At 32.1% G+C, this 15,602-nt stretch overlaps 2 protein-coding genes across 2 annotated transcripts; one reads left to right on the forward strand and one right to left on the reverse strand.

The window, feature by feature from the left end:
- Window positions 1–3,500: 3,500 nt before the first annotated feature.
- LOC109188579 (tRNA(His) guanylyltransferase 2-like) lies at window positions 3,501–11,485 on the forward strand. The gene is made up of 4 exons (XM_019339215.1): window positions 3,501–3,801; window positions 4,168–4,368; window positions 10,866–10,978; window positions 11,358–11,485. Exons 2-4 carry the CDS (start codon window positions 4,262–4,264, stop codon window positions 11,360–11,362), a joined length of 225 nt encoding a protein of 74 aa, XP_019194760.1. The 5' UTR covers window positions 3,501–3,801; window positions 4,168–4,261; the 3' UTR covers window positions 11,363–11,485.
- Window positions 4,741–6,693, reverse strand: LOC109188580 (protein ASPARTIC PROTEASE IN GUARD CELL 2-like). The gene is made up of 2 exons (XM_019339216.1): window positions 5,878–6,693; window positions 4,741–5,843 (listed from the first exon to the last, which is right to left on the reverse strand). Exons 1-2 carry the CDS (start codon window positions 6,239–6,241, stop codon window positions 4,795–4,797), a joined length of 1,413 nt encoding a protein of 470 aa, XP_019194761.1. The 5' UTR covers window positions 6,242–6,693; the 3' UTR covers window positions 4,741–4,794.
- Window positions 11,486–15,602: the final 4,117 nt, after the last annotated feature.

A 15,602-nucleotide genomic window follows, 5' to 3' on the forward strand; every position in this document is an offset into this window, starting at 1 on the left:
CAGATGAGAGAGATAATATCAATTCAGTTGAAAGTTGAAACACAAACGGATTACAGAGAGTATATCAGACTGGACCTCTAAACACTCCTAAGAGATAGGCTATTACATAGAGACTAAGTCTAACACCACAAACTATATATATAACTATAGACTATACAACAATAATTATAATAATAATAACGCTCACAGGAGAAAAATAAAGACAATATAACTAATGAAATTATTTTCCTTATTTAATTTATTGATAATGAATAATTTTTTTTTGAATAAAGGCATTGTAGACACATAATTATAAATTAAAGAAATGCATATGTATTATTTTTTGTTGTAGCTACTAAATTATTATTTAATTTAATAAGAGTAAAATAGAGTATTAATTATGTCAATTTTGATTGGGATGAGGTTTGAACCTAAGACCTTTCCTATTGAAATCAAAAGTAAGTTAACGTTGAACTAACAGAAATTAACGAAAAAGATAATATTTAATTGGAAAGTTAACCGATAATCATATAATTAAGGATAAATTAGGAAATCTCAATGAAAAATTAAAATCTGAGCTATTGATTAAAAAATTTGACCGTCATTTTTTCTATGACACGCTGTACATTCATAATTTCTATACTATACATTCATAATTTTTATACTGTACATTCATAATTTCTATACTATAGATTCATAATTTCTAAATTGTAGATTCATAAAATTTATAATGTAGATTCATAATTTCTATACTGCACATTCATAATTTCTGTACTGTAGATTCATAATTTCTGTAATGTAGACCCATAATCTCAATCTGACATTATGATGGCCACCAATAATTTATTTTGGAGAAAATGATGCATTTCCATATGTAAAATATTATACATCCGTAATTGTATATGCATCATGACCACCAATAGTTTATTGAATTTTATTCTCGTGTGGCCTTAAGAATGTCCTAATTTATCAACTTCAACTACAGTTGTTCTGTATGCCATAGATGGAACATCAATGGGTAATTGGGATGGATAACATACTGAAGCATGAAATTATTTTGGATGATAATTATGATCAGTGATTATGGAAATAATTCTTTCCATCCCTCTTGGCCTTCTTTACCAAGTTAAATTTGTTATTGCATTTCCCAGTCCCAAGGCTAGTTTGCTGATTATTCTCATTATAAAGACCATCTTGTTTCTGCTTAAACTTTAGATTATCCGATATTCATTCTTTGGCGCAAAGGAGGCATTGGCTGTGGACCTTCAGGACTTTTGTGGCTTAGGTACAAAGTCTATGACATTTGTTATATGGTAGCATTCAATGCATTTTCTATTGACATCACTGCAAGTATAGCTCCTTCATCTTGCTATATCCTACTGACATCACTGTCATGTATGATAATATTTGTGAAACATAATCCTCTCAGGTCAGAAATGAAGAGAAGGCAAGAAAAATATTTGGAGAAGATGTTGATCTGGTGGGTTATTTTCATGTTTGTGGTGATAAATTTGGTTTTAAATATTTCTGATCTTTGTTGCCTCAGCATGAGTAGGAGATGCACAACTCTTTTTCAAGAAATAAAAAAAAAATCAAGACACTGCACAATTGATCATGAATGTAAATTTTATATTTTCTTTCGATTTGAGTGGAATGAATTATACAAATATAGAGACTATAGGTTCAAAAACTTACTTTTGAAATGGGGATCTATTCCTTCTCTCTTTTGTTGTTTCTTAGGCAAGATAATCAATGAAATTCAGTGATACTAATTAAACTCATTGGACTTGTTTTAAATTAGAAGTTTTTGAGTTAAGGCCTTACAATTTAATACGGAGTATTTACCATTGTTTCTTGTGAAAGGTGGTGTGTCTAAAGGACAATAGGGTCAATATGTGATAAGTACTAGAGTGACATTGAAGATGGTGGAAATTTTACAGAAGATTAAAATGTCAAAATCTATTTTTATTTAAACTAACAGTTTCTTAATTTTCTCATTAAAATTTTGTGAATAGTTAGTCACCAAACTATCTTCTGGTCTGTTAAATGTTTGATCTTGGAAAAATATATGCAATTGTGGTCCATTATATTCAATGAGTTCTATTTTCTCATTGTTTATAGATGAGATTGAGAATTTGAAGGCTTCTATGGTTCTTATGCATCAAAGATTAAATGCTCTTGAGAGTGAGAGATCAGGTACTTCATCATCACCCTCATCACGATCGAATTCGCCTTAATTTGATATTTCTTTTATGAATTACTATATTGTTGTTTAGACATGAATTCGGTATTAAGTACAACATTTAATTTTTTTTTTTTAACTATAAAGTAGTATCAATTTTATATACAAATTATATTATATTTTAGTTTGCATATTAACATTTTAAATACAAATATTAGAATTTTAACAAAATAATAATAATTTCGTTATTATTTCACACGACCAAATATTGTGACCGAAAACAAATTTTGTGATGGAATATCTAGTTATGGAATTACTTCAGAAATTTGTTTCGTCGTTTTCTTACGACGAATTTGTAGGGCGGAAGATGAAATCTGCAAGTTTGAGACGGAATCGCGACGACAATTTGTTTTGTCGTTGTTTTACGATGGAATTTTATGACGAAATACAAAATTTGCAACGGAAAAGTTAGCGACGGATTCACGACAATAATTATTTCCATTGTTATATTTCACGACAGAAATATGTAACGGAATATGAGTTTTACGACAGAATATTTTTTCACGCGATGGCGACAAAAAGTAACATTTCCGTTGCCAACGGACTCACGCCGGAATGACTTCCGTTGTCTACTTCGCGACGGACAATTCCGTCGCCATCGCTTGCGACAGATTCTTTCTGTCACGAAATGAAATACGACAAGCCTTGAGACTACGGAATGAATTTCGTCGTGAAAATAAAAAATTCGTCGCAAAACGCGATTTGCGACGAAATTTCACGTCTTTGCGGCAGAATTTTTCCGTCGCGAATCGCGATTTTTCTTGTAGTGCCTTCAACTACGTTTTCAATTCCTAGGTCGAACCTTCCATGTCATATATATATCATTGTTTGTTAGATAGAGTTTTCTGAAGAACTTGCTAACAACAGGTGGTGAGCGTGCCATGTTGGACTAACGTTGCCGAAGATGTTAGTGGAGGTGGTGGCACCAACTATTGACATGCATATCCCATCGAAGATGATGTGTGATGCATCATTTATATTTCTCAATGTCTGTTTTTTCTTTGTAGTTTTTAATTTTATTTTTTTGAACCAAGTTTTTTTTTTTTTTTTTTTGAATTTATGTAGTTTCACTACTACAAAAATGAGGATATAATTATAACTTTACACTACACCTCTTAATAAGGGTGTAGTGAATAATTAAAACAAATAAGAATATACTACACCTTTATTTGAAAGAGGTAGTGAAAAGTAATTTCTATTTTAAAAAAAATTAAAATAGCACCCTCTTAAAAACGGTGTTGCGGGATTTTTAATAATAAAATATTTAATAAACTTTCCAAAATTATTTTCCCCTTCTACCATTTCCGGTCGCTGCCCTCTCCGATGACTTCCTTCCGCCGCCCTTCCTCTGCCGACGACGACAGCTGACAACCGACCTTCAGTTCTCTCAGCACAAAAGTTTTATCATTCCACAAGGATCAGACCATTTCCTCGTCTCACCTTCGTCGATCTCCTCCATCTCTCAGCCGTCGCTGCCTCTGCCGACGCCGTGAACCGCCGCGACCTGCAGGAGACGCCACCGCCGACGCCGCCATTCCGTCTCGACCTGCCGCCGACCCTGCTAGCCTCCACCACCGCTAGTAAGTCTCCCTTCGAATATTTTGTTATTTATTTCTTCTCCTAATCTCTAAAATCAAACTGGACGGATTCGCTCTCTTTTCGCTCAAAATATATTCACTGGAAGAAGTAGAACTGGAGATTCAAGCTTATAGCCGGCAGTTTGTTGTTTGTTACTATTATTTGTTATTAGTGTGAAGTGTAAATATTTATTAATGGCTGGTTTTAATTCTCTCTCTTTTGAATTAGGCTTTAATTTAGTCTTTGATAGTTTAGATTGCTGTGTTATGATCCATCTCTGGTAGCTCGGCTGGCCCTAAATCCAAAAAAAAAAGGTATGGCATTTCTTAATTATGCTACATGCTGTTTTGCTTTGCATTGTTTTACAGATGGATAGAACACCAGTTAGCTACACAGAAGTGCCAGTGGGAAAGAGCCTCAAGTCTTTGGATTTTGAGGATGATTTGCTGAGGGAGGCCTAAGATGTTGGGTAGCACTAAGCTGAACTGGACTCTGTTTGTTGATGGATATGGAAAGGATGGGAAGCGAATTTATGATCTTGTCAAGGGAAATACTTGCCATCAGTGCAGGTTAGCAGTTCCTTGTCAAGACTGTGTGTTGGTTTGTCTTGCATGACTTGAAATGTTTCTTCATTACCGGGTTCGACAGTCCCATTAATTTGAGCTTTTGATGACTGCTAAAAATCATTTGATTTCCATTTTGAGCTTTAGGTTATGTAGCGGCTTAATTTGTTACCTTTCTTTAGGATCTTATGCAGTGAGTTAGCATTTGAATTTTGAGAATTAAGAGAAATGTATAAGTATGGAGAGGTTAAGATGGTATCAGCATAGCAAGTGTGTACTTGAACTGGCAATACCCTTTTGTTGAGGCCCTATATATAGTTATACACACAACCCCACAAACCAGTAACCACATTGGATCATACATGAAAATATACAATGAAATACAAAATATAATATCATTCAATTGATTCTCTTAATCATTACAAAATCTATTTAACAATTATTGGGGCCAAAACCCACAAATCCGTTAGAGTTATCAATAGTAATTTGGATCCCTTGCTGCTGGAGGTTCCCTATGATGGATATTCCAGTTGGGGATGGAGCAAATGCAAAGCAAAATATGCCCCTTTTATTAACTGGTATAAGAATATTTTTAGCTGCAAGGGTCCAAATCTGGCCACCAGTAAAGAAAAAAGATATTGTGGGTACCTGAACCGTACCGAGCCCGTTCAGGTCGTAGCATGTATCTAATTGGGAGAAGCTGGGTGCCCGAGGAATGGTGGCGATTTGCGTCATATATATGTAGCGCAAAGTCTCGTACGCCACCTTGGGGAGTCTTGTCACCGAGGTTCCTATGTCCATGATCACCCCCCCGTTGCCCTGCTCGGTTAAACGGAAGACGTCTTCGGATATTGGGAGCTTTATGTTGCCGACGCCTAGACCCGAGAGCCCAATATAGTAGGTAGTGGGTGCCCGTATGCTTCGGAGCAAGGGTACCCACACAGCGCCCACGGGTATGATTTCTCGCCCGAACTCCAGTGAGCCGGAGGACTCGGCGTGCCAGCTCGCCAAGCAATAGCTGAAAACTCCGCCCGTTTGCCCGGGAATTTGAGCCATGAACGTCATGGATCCCCCGGCGAGACCCAACAATCCGCCGGCTCCGGTGACCATCCCCTGGTTGGTCTGGCTGCACCCCATAGTCACATCCCGGACCACCGTTCCCCCAAACGTGATAGTCTCCTGCACCATCGTCCCCATGTTGTAGGACCCATCAATGTATACGATCCCGTACGAGCACCGACCCCTGGTGCACCCCAAATGGATGCGGTTGCAGATGGTGGAGCTACACGGCACAATCGCAAATGAAGATGAGCGAGTTGGGTCAAACACGGGGTCATATTGAGGGAAGCATGGCTTACATGGTTGACATTGAACCCACATAAGATTACTCCCCGTGTCAATCTCCAAATATTGATATTGTGGCGGAGTCCCCACCCCAATCCTCACCACATATTCTGCAATCCCCAAATCCCACCCCAATCCTCACCACATATTCTGCAATCCCCAAATCCCAACCGGAAACAACCTCGGCACCTAACTCCTCAGCCTCATACTTGGCGCCAATGAGGTGGGCGGCTCTACGTGCGTCCCTTCTCATTCGGGATTGGAATCGGCGGCCCAAGTCCGTAAAATTGGAAAATGGCAATTCATCTCTGTGGAGGAGGTTGAGCTTCCAGCTACTCTTATTGCGGCTTTCATCCTTGAATTCCTCCTGGGTTTTTGGCAGAGGAGGAATTTGGGTAGCCTGAGAAAGAGATTTTTTGACGTTCAAATTGTCGTGGGTGGGAAAGGGGATGGCGTGGGTGTGGCCGGAAGAAATAGTTGTTTGGCCGGCACAACTATTTGTGAAGAAAAACAGTGAGAGGAGGAGGAGAAGCATTGTGGTGACTGGTGAGGAGTTGATCGAAGAAGAAGAAGAAGAAGAAGAAGAAGAAGTGTGGTGACTGGTGAGGAGTTGATCGAAGAAGAAGAAGTGTGGTGACTGGTGAGGACTTGATCGAAGAAGAAGAAGAAGAAGAAGAAGAAGAAGTTGTATTTGGACTTTGGAGCGAGAATATATAGGGAATGAGAAGAAGTTGTTTGAGAAGTCAAGATTTGGAGCGATATAATATTTGGAGCGAGAATATATAGGGAATGAGAAAATGTCGAAGCGATCAACTGGAACGAAGGGAACGACGGGAATGAAAGGGAAAACTGGAGATGTTATTCATGAGTGCATGTAGAGTGGTTATTTGTTCTGTTACATCGGAACTAATACAGACAGACGAAATATATATACAATGCAATGGAGAGAAAAACCGTTTAAAGAGATTAGTGTAATCGAAGAAGAAGTTTTGAATTTTTATCTTTAATTTAAGATAGAATGATACATATACAAGTAAATTTTAAATTTAAAATTGGACTAACAACTTCAATTCTATGATATGCTTATTCGAAATAATCATTTTATACGATGATCAAGAATATAATAATGTGAATGGGAATGAGAATCTGTGAAAAAAATTAAGAAAGAAAAGTGTTGAAATTAGGTTAGGCAATGCAATGAGAAGGGTTGTTTTTGTGTCAGACCCTAACAAATTAAAATCAACTCACCATTTCACTTAAAAAATTGCTATAAATTTTAGTTCTAATAAAACTTTACTCTTTAACTAGTAAAATGTGCATTCTTGACTTTCTTTTTAATACGAGTAAAAAAATATGAGTGATGAGATGTAAATCTAAATTTATTACTTATTGAAAAAAAAATGTAAATCATCACAAAACTTTACAAAAAAAACAAAAAAAAAAAAAAAAAAAAAAAAACATTACATGTTATTGACTTAATCATTAAGCAATTTAGAATACAATGAAATACAAATATAATATCACTCAATTCATTCTCTTAATCATCCATCATATGTTTTGGTATAAATAGAAATTGCGTTTCCTTTAAAAAAAAAATTCAATTGCTTTTAGTATTTTGCTTTGTAATTCATCATTAGTGCATCAATTTAAATTCAATCCTTTCTCTTCTTTATCTTCTTTCAATTCGTGTGTGTGTGTGAATTAGGGGTGTAAACGAGCCGAGCCCGAGCCTGGGTAGGCTCATGCTCGTGCTCGTTAATGATAGCACTTCTCGAGCTCGAGCTCGAGCTCGTGAATTGATGCTCGAGCTCGAGCTCGGCAATTGTCGAGCTGTTCGAGCTCGAGCAGCTCGATTGTTCGAGCTCGAGTTTAGGCTCGAATTTGAGGTCAATTTTGATATCAAATTTGACCTGTTTGATTCAAAATTTAAACTACTTTGTTTTATGACTTTTATCCATACATAATTATTAAAGTATTTTAATTTCACTCCCCTAATTATTATTTTTATATACTAAATATAATATAATTATATTACATATTATATATTATATAATATATTATAAGGCTCGCGAACGGCTCGTCGAGCCGCGAGCCTACAATACCTAAGCTCGGCTCGTGCTCGTTTAATCCACGAGCTACTCGAGCTCGAGCCGAGCTCAATTTTAACCGAGTTCGAGTCGAGCGTTAACCGAACCACTCACGAGCGACTCGCGAGCAGCTCGGCTCATTTACACCCCTAGTGTGAATATATACGAGTTAAAACAAGAAAAAGAAAAAGAAAAAGAAAAAGAAAAAAGTAAAAGTAAAAAAAAAATAAAAAATGTAAAAGTGATACGAGTTAAAACAAGAAAAAGAAAAAGAAAAAGAAAAAAGTAAAAGTAAAAAAAAAAAAATGTAAAAGTGAAAGAAAAAGAAAAAGAAAAAGAAAAAGAAAAAAAGTAAAAGTAGACAAGAGGGCTAAGGTTGAGAAGAAGTCCAAAATGAAAAGAGCATTGATTACTAAATCGTGTCATCTGGCAGTAAGATTTAAGTGGTATTTAGGAATTACTTCAGCAGAAAGCATTAGAACAATATAATGTGACAACACACCTGTAATCATAGGTCATTTGGAGATAAAAAGATATTACATTTCATAATGGGTTCAATTTTGTGCAAACATGAGAATATAAAAATGAAACATTACGATAAAAATAAAGTTCCTCATAGACAAAAATTTAAGAGAAATATTGTACATGGATATTAGTATTAGGCTTCCATCTACTGTGATGGAGTGAGAAATAACAGGTTCAGCCAATGGGTGCAGTGAAGTTTTCAATTGGAAGGCAGAGGCATTATGTATTCATCAACTTTTTATAGAATTTTGAGAATGAGAATTGAGAAGAAAGGATTTCCATAGAGTTTTATTTTCAAGGTATTATAGATAGAATTTATGAGTCCTTTCTCATTTATTTTTTTCTTCCATTTTCAACTTCACGAGTTTAAATGGGAAACTCCAAAATCAGAAAAAAAAAAAAAAAAAAAAAAAAAAACCAAGTCCTTGCAAGACAATTCCATAAAGTAAGATAAAGAGTAAAGACCACAACTTTAACTTCCATTCAAAGGTACCTGTTTCAACAGTAGTAAAGGCAAATCTGATCTGGAGCTTTAGTTGGAACCTCATGGCTTGCAATAGTATCATCTATATACCCCTGTAATTACCAAATTTGCAGTCACTTAAAAATAAAACTCTTGTAAGCATTTTGCCTTGATTCTCTCGATGATATATATCGTAGTTGGACTAACAAAATTCACATAATAATTATATTCTTAGGGATCGAGCTTAATAAGTTAACAAATATTGAGGTCAAAACTCACAAAATCGTTTGAGCTGTTAAAAGAAATCTGGATGCCTTCTTGCTATGATGGATAGTCCGGTTGGAGATGGAGCAAATGCAAAGCAAACGTGCCCCTTTCATCAACTGGTATAAGAATGTTCGTAGCTGGAATGGTCAGGATCGGGCCACCCATAAGAAAAAACGATACCATTGGTACCAGAATCGTAACGAACCCGTTTAAGTTGTAGCATGTGTCGAATATTGAGACGCTGAGGTATTGGTTTCGGTTGCGGGGGTTGTAAAGAAAAACAGTGAGAGGAGGATATGGATCGGACAAGCATTGTGAAGTAGATTAGTTTAGATTAGAGGTTTAAGCTAAGCAAATTAAAGGTGTGATAGATAGATGGTGCAGTGATGAGGTTGTTGGAAGAGTTGCAGAGAGGATGAGTAAGGGATGAGTGAGAATGAGAGCATTGGAAAGGGATGCAGACTATATATAGAAATTAAAGTGATAAAGAGAGATTAAAGAAAGAGACTATAACAACCTGCCTCAACTAATTACAAGAATGTCCTTGTTCCTACCCTTCTACTTCATCTCATATCCCATATTAACTATACTAGTTTTTTTTCCTAAGTTAAGTTAGTTTTCAACTATAGTGATTCTACCCAATTTAGTCATCAACTACAGTGATTTTTATTGATCTAATCCTTGATTCTAAGAGCCGAGAACTCAATTGGATAAAATTATCAAAATTGAGGACTTAATTAAACACAAAAAATTGTTTATGACTAAATTAAAAAAAAAAAAAAAACTCATTATAATAGAAGACTAAATTATGTAATAATAATAATAATAATAATAATAATAATAATAATAATTGACCTCATTAATCAAATATTTGACCCGTCTCACAAATTGAGAGCCGTAAGGCAGCCTCACACAAGTTTTTGTATTATTATTATTATTATTATTATTATTATTATTATTATTATTATTATTATTATTATTATTATTATTGTTATTCTTATCTTTTTTCTTTTTACAATTTTCCCTTTTTCATCCTCGTGATACACATAGATTTGTTATTATTATTATTTTTTCCCCCAAAGAAATTATAGAAAACATTAGACTCCTTCACAGTAAAAGAGAGAGAGAGAGAAAGAAGTAAACAAAGTGAGGAAGAGAACAAGATACGAGAGGTCCAGCATACCTTTATCTCCTTTTCAAGAACTCAAAACTCTCACCCCACCCCCAACCCCCACCTCAAAAGAAAGAAAAAAGAAGAGAGTTTGGAAGCGTGGAATAAGGAGGGCCACCTATTTAGGTGGTTTTTTTTTTTTTTTTTTTTTTTTTTTTTTTTTTTTTTTTTTTTTTTAACATTTAGGAATCTGCAACTAAATTTTACTAGAAAATTTCTAATCTAGACAAAGCACAATAATTATAATTATAATTATTATTACTTGTTATTATTATTATTAATTTATTATTATTAGGATAACACTTGTGTGAGACTATTCGTGATTTTGAAAGGTAATATACATGCATGGCAATGGCTGAAAGAATGTGTTTATCATTTTTTTTTTCTCTTTTAAAAAATTTCTCTCTCATTGTTACATTTCAACATCAATGAATTAATTTTAAAATTGGCCTATTGGTTTAAAAAATTCAAATCTTCTTGTATTGTGTCAAATATTGTGAAACCTATTAAAATTTGTAATTTAGTACAACTTACGGTCAAAAATAATTTATGATGCCCTCAGTCATTAATGACAAAACTCGTTTTAAATGAAACTGCCACATTTTGTGTTTGGGTTTTAATTATGATTATGCATTCATTTGATTAGGTTTTCAGAAGCTCATGAGTTTGACAAACCTTATGATGCAAAGGCCTTGCACTTGATGAATGCTTGCAGTTTGGTATTAACTACAAAAAAGATGAAAGAGGCATCAATCTCAAGTATGTTGTAATTGGTCCAATTTAATTTGAAACATATGAGTTTTATATAGTTGGGGTAGAAAACATGCACTATATATAATGGGCTCCGATCCGATCCATTTCATGTTAGTTCCATGTTGCATAGTCAACATTTGGCATTTGTGTATAATGACAAACACATGCAGTTTAGGGGATCAAATTAAAGCTTCCACTTTTTAATACCAGCTGGAACTGCCCACATTTAATTATATTTTTAGACATTTCCTGTGTAATTCATGAATGAAGTAACATCCCAAACCATGTTGGAGCTGAGTTAACTAACATAATTAAGGTATATATATGATTTAGTGCTATTCTATATCTGTGCACCTCCAGGCTCCAACTTTTATATATCATTCAGGTTGAAGATCGATATTGTCAAGTACCAGGAATTGAATTGAAGAAAGTAATTATTATATTGAGCATTCTGAAAATATAACACCTAGAAGCTTCTGGAATGATCAGCAATCTCTTAGTAAAGATGTGGGCTCTTTTGGAGAATGCATTCAAAATATCAATCCCCTGAAATATATCAAGTCTTTCCAATTTGAAAATATTAGAACTTATCTGTATTTCCTTACCAAATATTTACTTTATTTTCTGCTTTGAAATGTGCTAGTATATATTTCTCATGTTCTCCTTTAATTTATTGGTTGATAACTTACTTTTGAAGCATCAATATCTATATTCATATTCTAATATGGAATTAGTCATTGCTTAATAAGGGGCGTGGATGAAAAAATCTCAAGCTATTCAACAAACCTACCTATATGCTCTACAATAATATCATCTCATTTTAATTACAAACAAATAAGAATCTTTTTTCCCTTCTTTTTGGTGTATATATTACAATTTGCATTCAGTGTGAAAATCAAATGTAACATCATTACAATACTCTCCTGTTAAGTACTACACTAGGGGTAGGGGTTTCGAGATTCGATTCGATTTTTTTTCGGTTTCAGTATTTCAGTTTTTAAAAAAAATGATGTCATTCAGTTTAACATTAGTTCGGTTCGGTTTAAGAACCCCAATTTTTAAGATTTCTTAATTTTCCAAACATAGTACCAAACAATATATACATATTCACATAGTTAAAATCCAAACTCTAAACATTATATAACAAAATAGCAATCCAAAGTTTAAACACACTACTAAGTACTAATAACCAAATATCAGTTGGCTCACTTGGAGTATTTTGCTGACAAGATGAAAAATCATCCATATCTGTATAGTTAATACGAGTTTTTTCACGCGCATCGCGCGAATGGGATAATGCCCAATATTTAATTTTAAATAACTATTTCAAAGTATATAAATGCAAGATTATATAGGAGATGTTCATGGATATGCAATTGAATATAATGTTGGATTTGTTTATTTAAATAGTAATTTAAAGTATATGAATGCAAGATAATATATTAGAGATTGATAATAATTATATTGTCACTAAAATAAATGTATGCAGCTTTGTAATAACGTTAGATAATTGAAGAGCAAGATTATATTGGGATTGTTCATGCATAGATAATTGAATGTTAAATTGGCATATTTAAATAGGCAAATCTAAGTTTACAAATGCAAGATAATATAGTCAAGATTGATTATAATTGTCAATAAAATAATTGTATAGGTATGGTTGAAACCAAATACGGGACATAAAGGAGAGCAAATAAAAATGTGGGCATAAAATATTAAATATATACTAATATTGAAGAGCTAACTGCTGATTGCCAAACAAGGACATTGCGAGATAGTTTCCTACTTCAATTTGTTGTATGATTTGAATACTCGTTTTATCAATAAATCCCCAAATAGTTAATATGATTGGCTTAATTATATATTTTTATTTTTTTAAAACAATTATTATTATTATTATTATTATTATTATTATTATTATTATTATTATTATTATTATTATTATTATTATTATTATTATTATTATTATTATTATTATTATTATTATTATTATTATTATTATTATTATTATTATTATTATTATTATTATTATTATTATTATTATTATTATATACCTTTAGGTCATTTTACATGTTAATCTAAACAAACTAATTTTTTCAAATATCTTTTTACCAATTGTTGATATAATAAGTTGGTCAAATTTGCGAATATAATCCGCTAATGCTAACCACTAACTGCTGATTGTTAAACAAGGACATTGCGAGATAGTTCTCACTTCAATTTGTTGTGTGGTTTGAATATATATATATATATATATATATATATATATATATATATATATATATATATATATATATATATATATATATATATATGTTGTGCATATTTGATTTCAACAATGGCAGCCGTAACACTATGTAAGGCTCCTAATATAAGCATTAGTAGCACTCATCATATCTACATATCCTTTTATTTTATTTTTATATACAATATTAATATTTACATTTTATACAATAAAATTAACTCAATCAAATTTTAACCAGATCATGGGGTGTTTGGTAAATATATGTATGCTAATTGGGTTAGTGAGTTTGACTAGATGATTTCATTAGCTGATTGTAGAAAAATGTTTGGTAAATTAACGGTTAGCTAATAATATGCAAAATAACTTTCTCAAACAAGTGATAGAAAAAGGTACTTTGAACAACTTTTTGAATTTTAACATTTTGAAACAATAAGTTGTTACAAAAAGCTAATTAATCAAATACTCATATTGATTGTTTAACCAAGTTAAACAGCTAATAGTGGTCAAATAAGTCAAAATTGACTGATAAGCTAACTATGTTACCAAACAGTGCACATACCTCATTCAGAGAATAACTTTCTCAATAGCATAGATTATTTTATTCATTTTGACAAAATCTTAAATAATATTTTTGATAGATTAAAGATGATTCTCATAAAGAAAACACTATATGCCACTTAAATTAAAAGACATTTGATATGATTCGACAATGAAATCAATTAAATAGTGTGCGTGTATAATAGGTTCCTCTTTGTGAGAAATGAAAATAAACTTAGGCGGTTTATCTCAAAACAATAGGCACAAATGATCTATACTTAAATAAAAAGAATGGTGACATTTTTGTAATATGTAGAAGTTTTATTGCATCATCTGGGAGAAAATAAGAATGATTTTGGAGAAAAATAACATTGTTTTGATTTTTTTTTTTAAAAAAACAACATTAATTTGGTGAAAATCAACAACACTTTGGTAAAAAAAACATTGCTTTGGAAAATTTTCACAATTTTAAATACAAAAGGGAAATGACATTTTTGTAAACATGTAAAAAAAAAAAAATATTATTCATCAATTTGAGATAAATTAACTTCATTTTTAAAGAAATTCACATTCTTTCGGTCCAATCCACCAAACACGTCTTTTTTAAGATTAGGAAGCCTAACACACTGTTTTGAGTAAATACACACAATGTCCTATCAAATTGTTACTTATTTACGTAAATACCACCACCGTTTTAAAAGTCTATATATTCATTTGTTCATCTTTTTAAATGAAAAAATAATGAGATTTATTCTTATTTCTTGGATGAGCAATTATTTTTATATAATTTTTTCTATACAATAGTACGTAATTTCTACACATGATTCACGAACTTCTATACCTAACATTAAAACATGATTTAAAAGGTAAATATATTATTAATTAAACAAGTTACGTAATTGGAGTAATATACTAATATTAGTCGACTAATATCACCTTAAAATGTATTTTAATTTATAAAAAAAAAGTATAAAAGAAATAGAAGAGGTAGGGAAAAAAAAAATATTTTCGTTTTGACATCTTGATGAACAATTGGATACATAATTTTTTATGAACTTTTTAGGCTTATAGAAAATGGATTTAATTTACAAATTTTTTTTATAACAATTTAACAAATTGAATGAAATTAACCTGATGAACATATAAAATTTTCTAAAGAAATATGATATGACAAATATAACATTGAATCTTTTAGATTTAAATTAAATATTAAGTACGAGAATGTCGCTCGAGTCAAAGGAAAAAAAAAAAAACGAATAAATTATATTCTTTCTTTCTTGTTTGGTGGTGTTAGAAATTTGTGGATCAATTGCTAAAGATTTTGAGTAAAGGTGACATGACACAATGATGGTGGTTAAATATATATATATATATATATATATATATATATATATATATATATATATATATATATATATATATATATATAAGTTAAAAATAAGCTATAAGCTCTGTTTGATAAAACATATAGGCCCTATTTAGTAAAATAATTAGTCTATCAGTCAATTTTGACTTATTTGACTACTATTAATTGTGTGACTTGGTTAAAAAATCAATATAAGTGTTTAGTTAATTAGCTTTTTGTAACTTCAAAATACTAAAATTCAAAAAGGCGGCCAAAGCAACTTTTTCAATTAGCTTTTTGAAAAAAGAAATTATACCAAACAGCTATCATCTAACAGCTAATTTACCAAACACATTTCTACAATCAGTTAACAGCTAACAACCATTTACCAAACATGACCATAGAGTTTAAAATAATAACTTATTTCGAAATGTTATCTTTGGTAGGGTTTTAAAATAGACCATTGGCTTTCATTCTTTATTATGTGTTGGTCCCGGTAGTGT

Source organism: Ipomoea nil, unplaced genomic scaffold, assembly GCF_001879475.1.
Source record: "Ipomoea nil cultivar Tokyo-kokei standard unplaced genomic scaffold, Asagao_1.1 scaffold1436, whole genome shotgun sequence".
NCBI classification, from domain to species: domain Eukaryota; kingdom Viridiplantae; phylum Streptophyta; class Magnoliopsida; order Solanales; family Convolvulaceae; genus Ipomoea; species Ipomoea nil.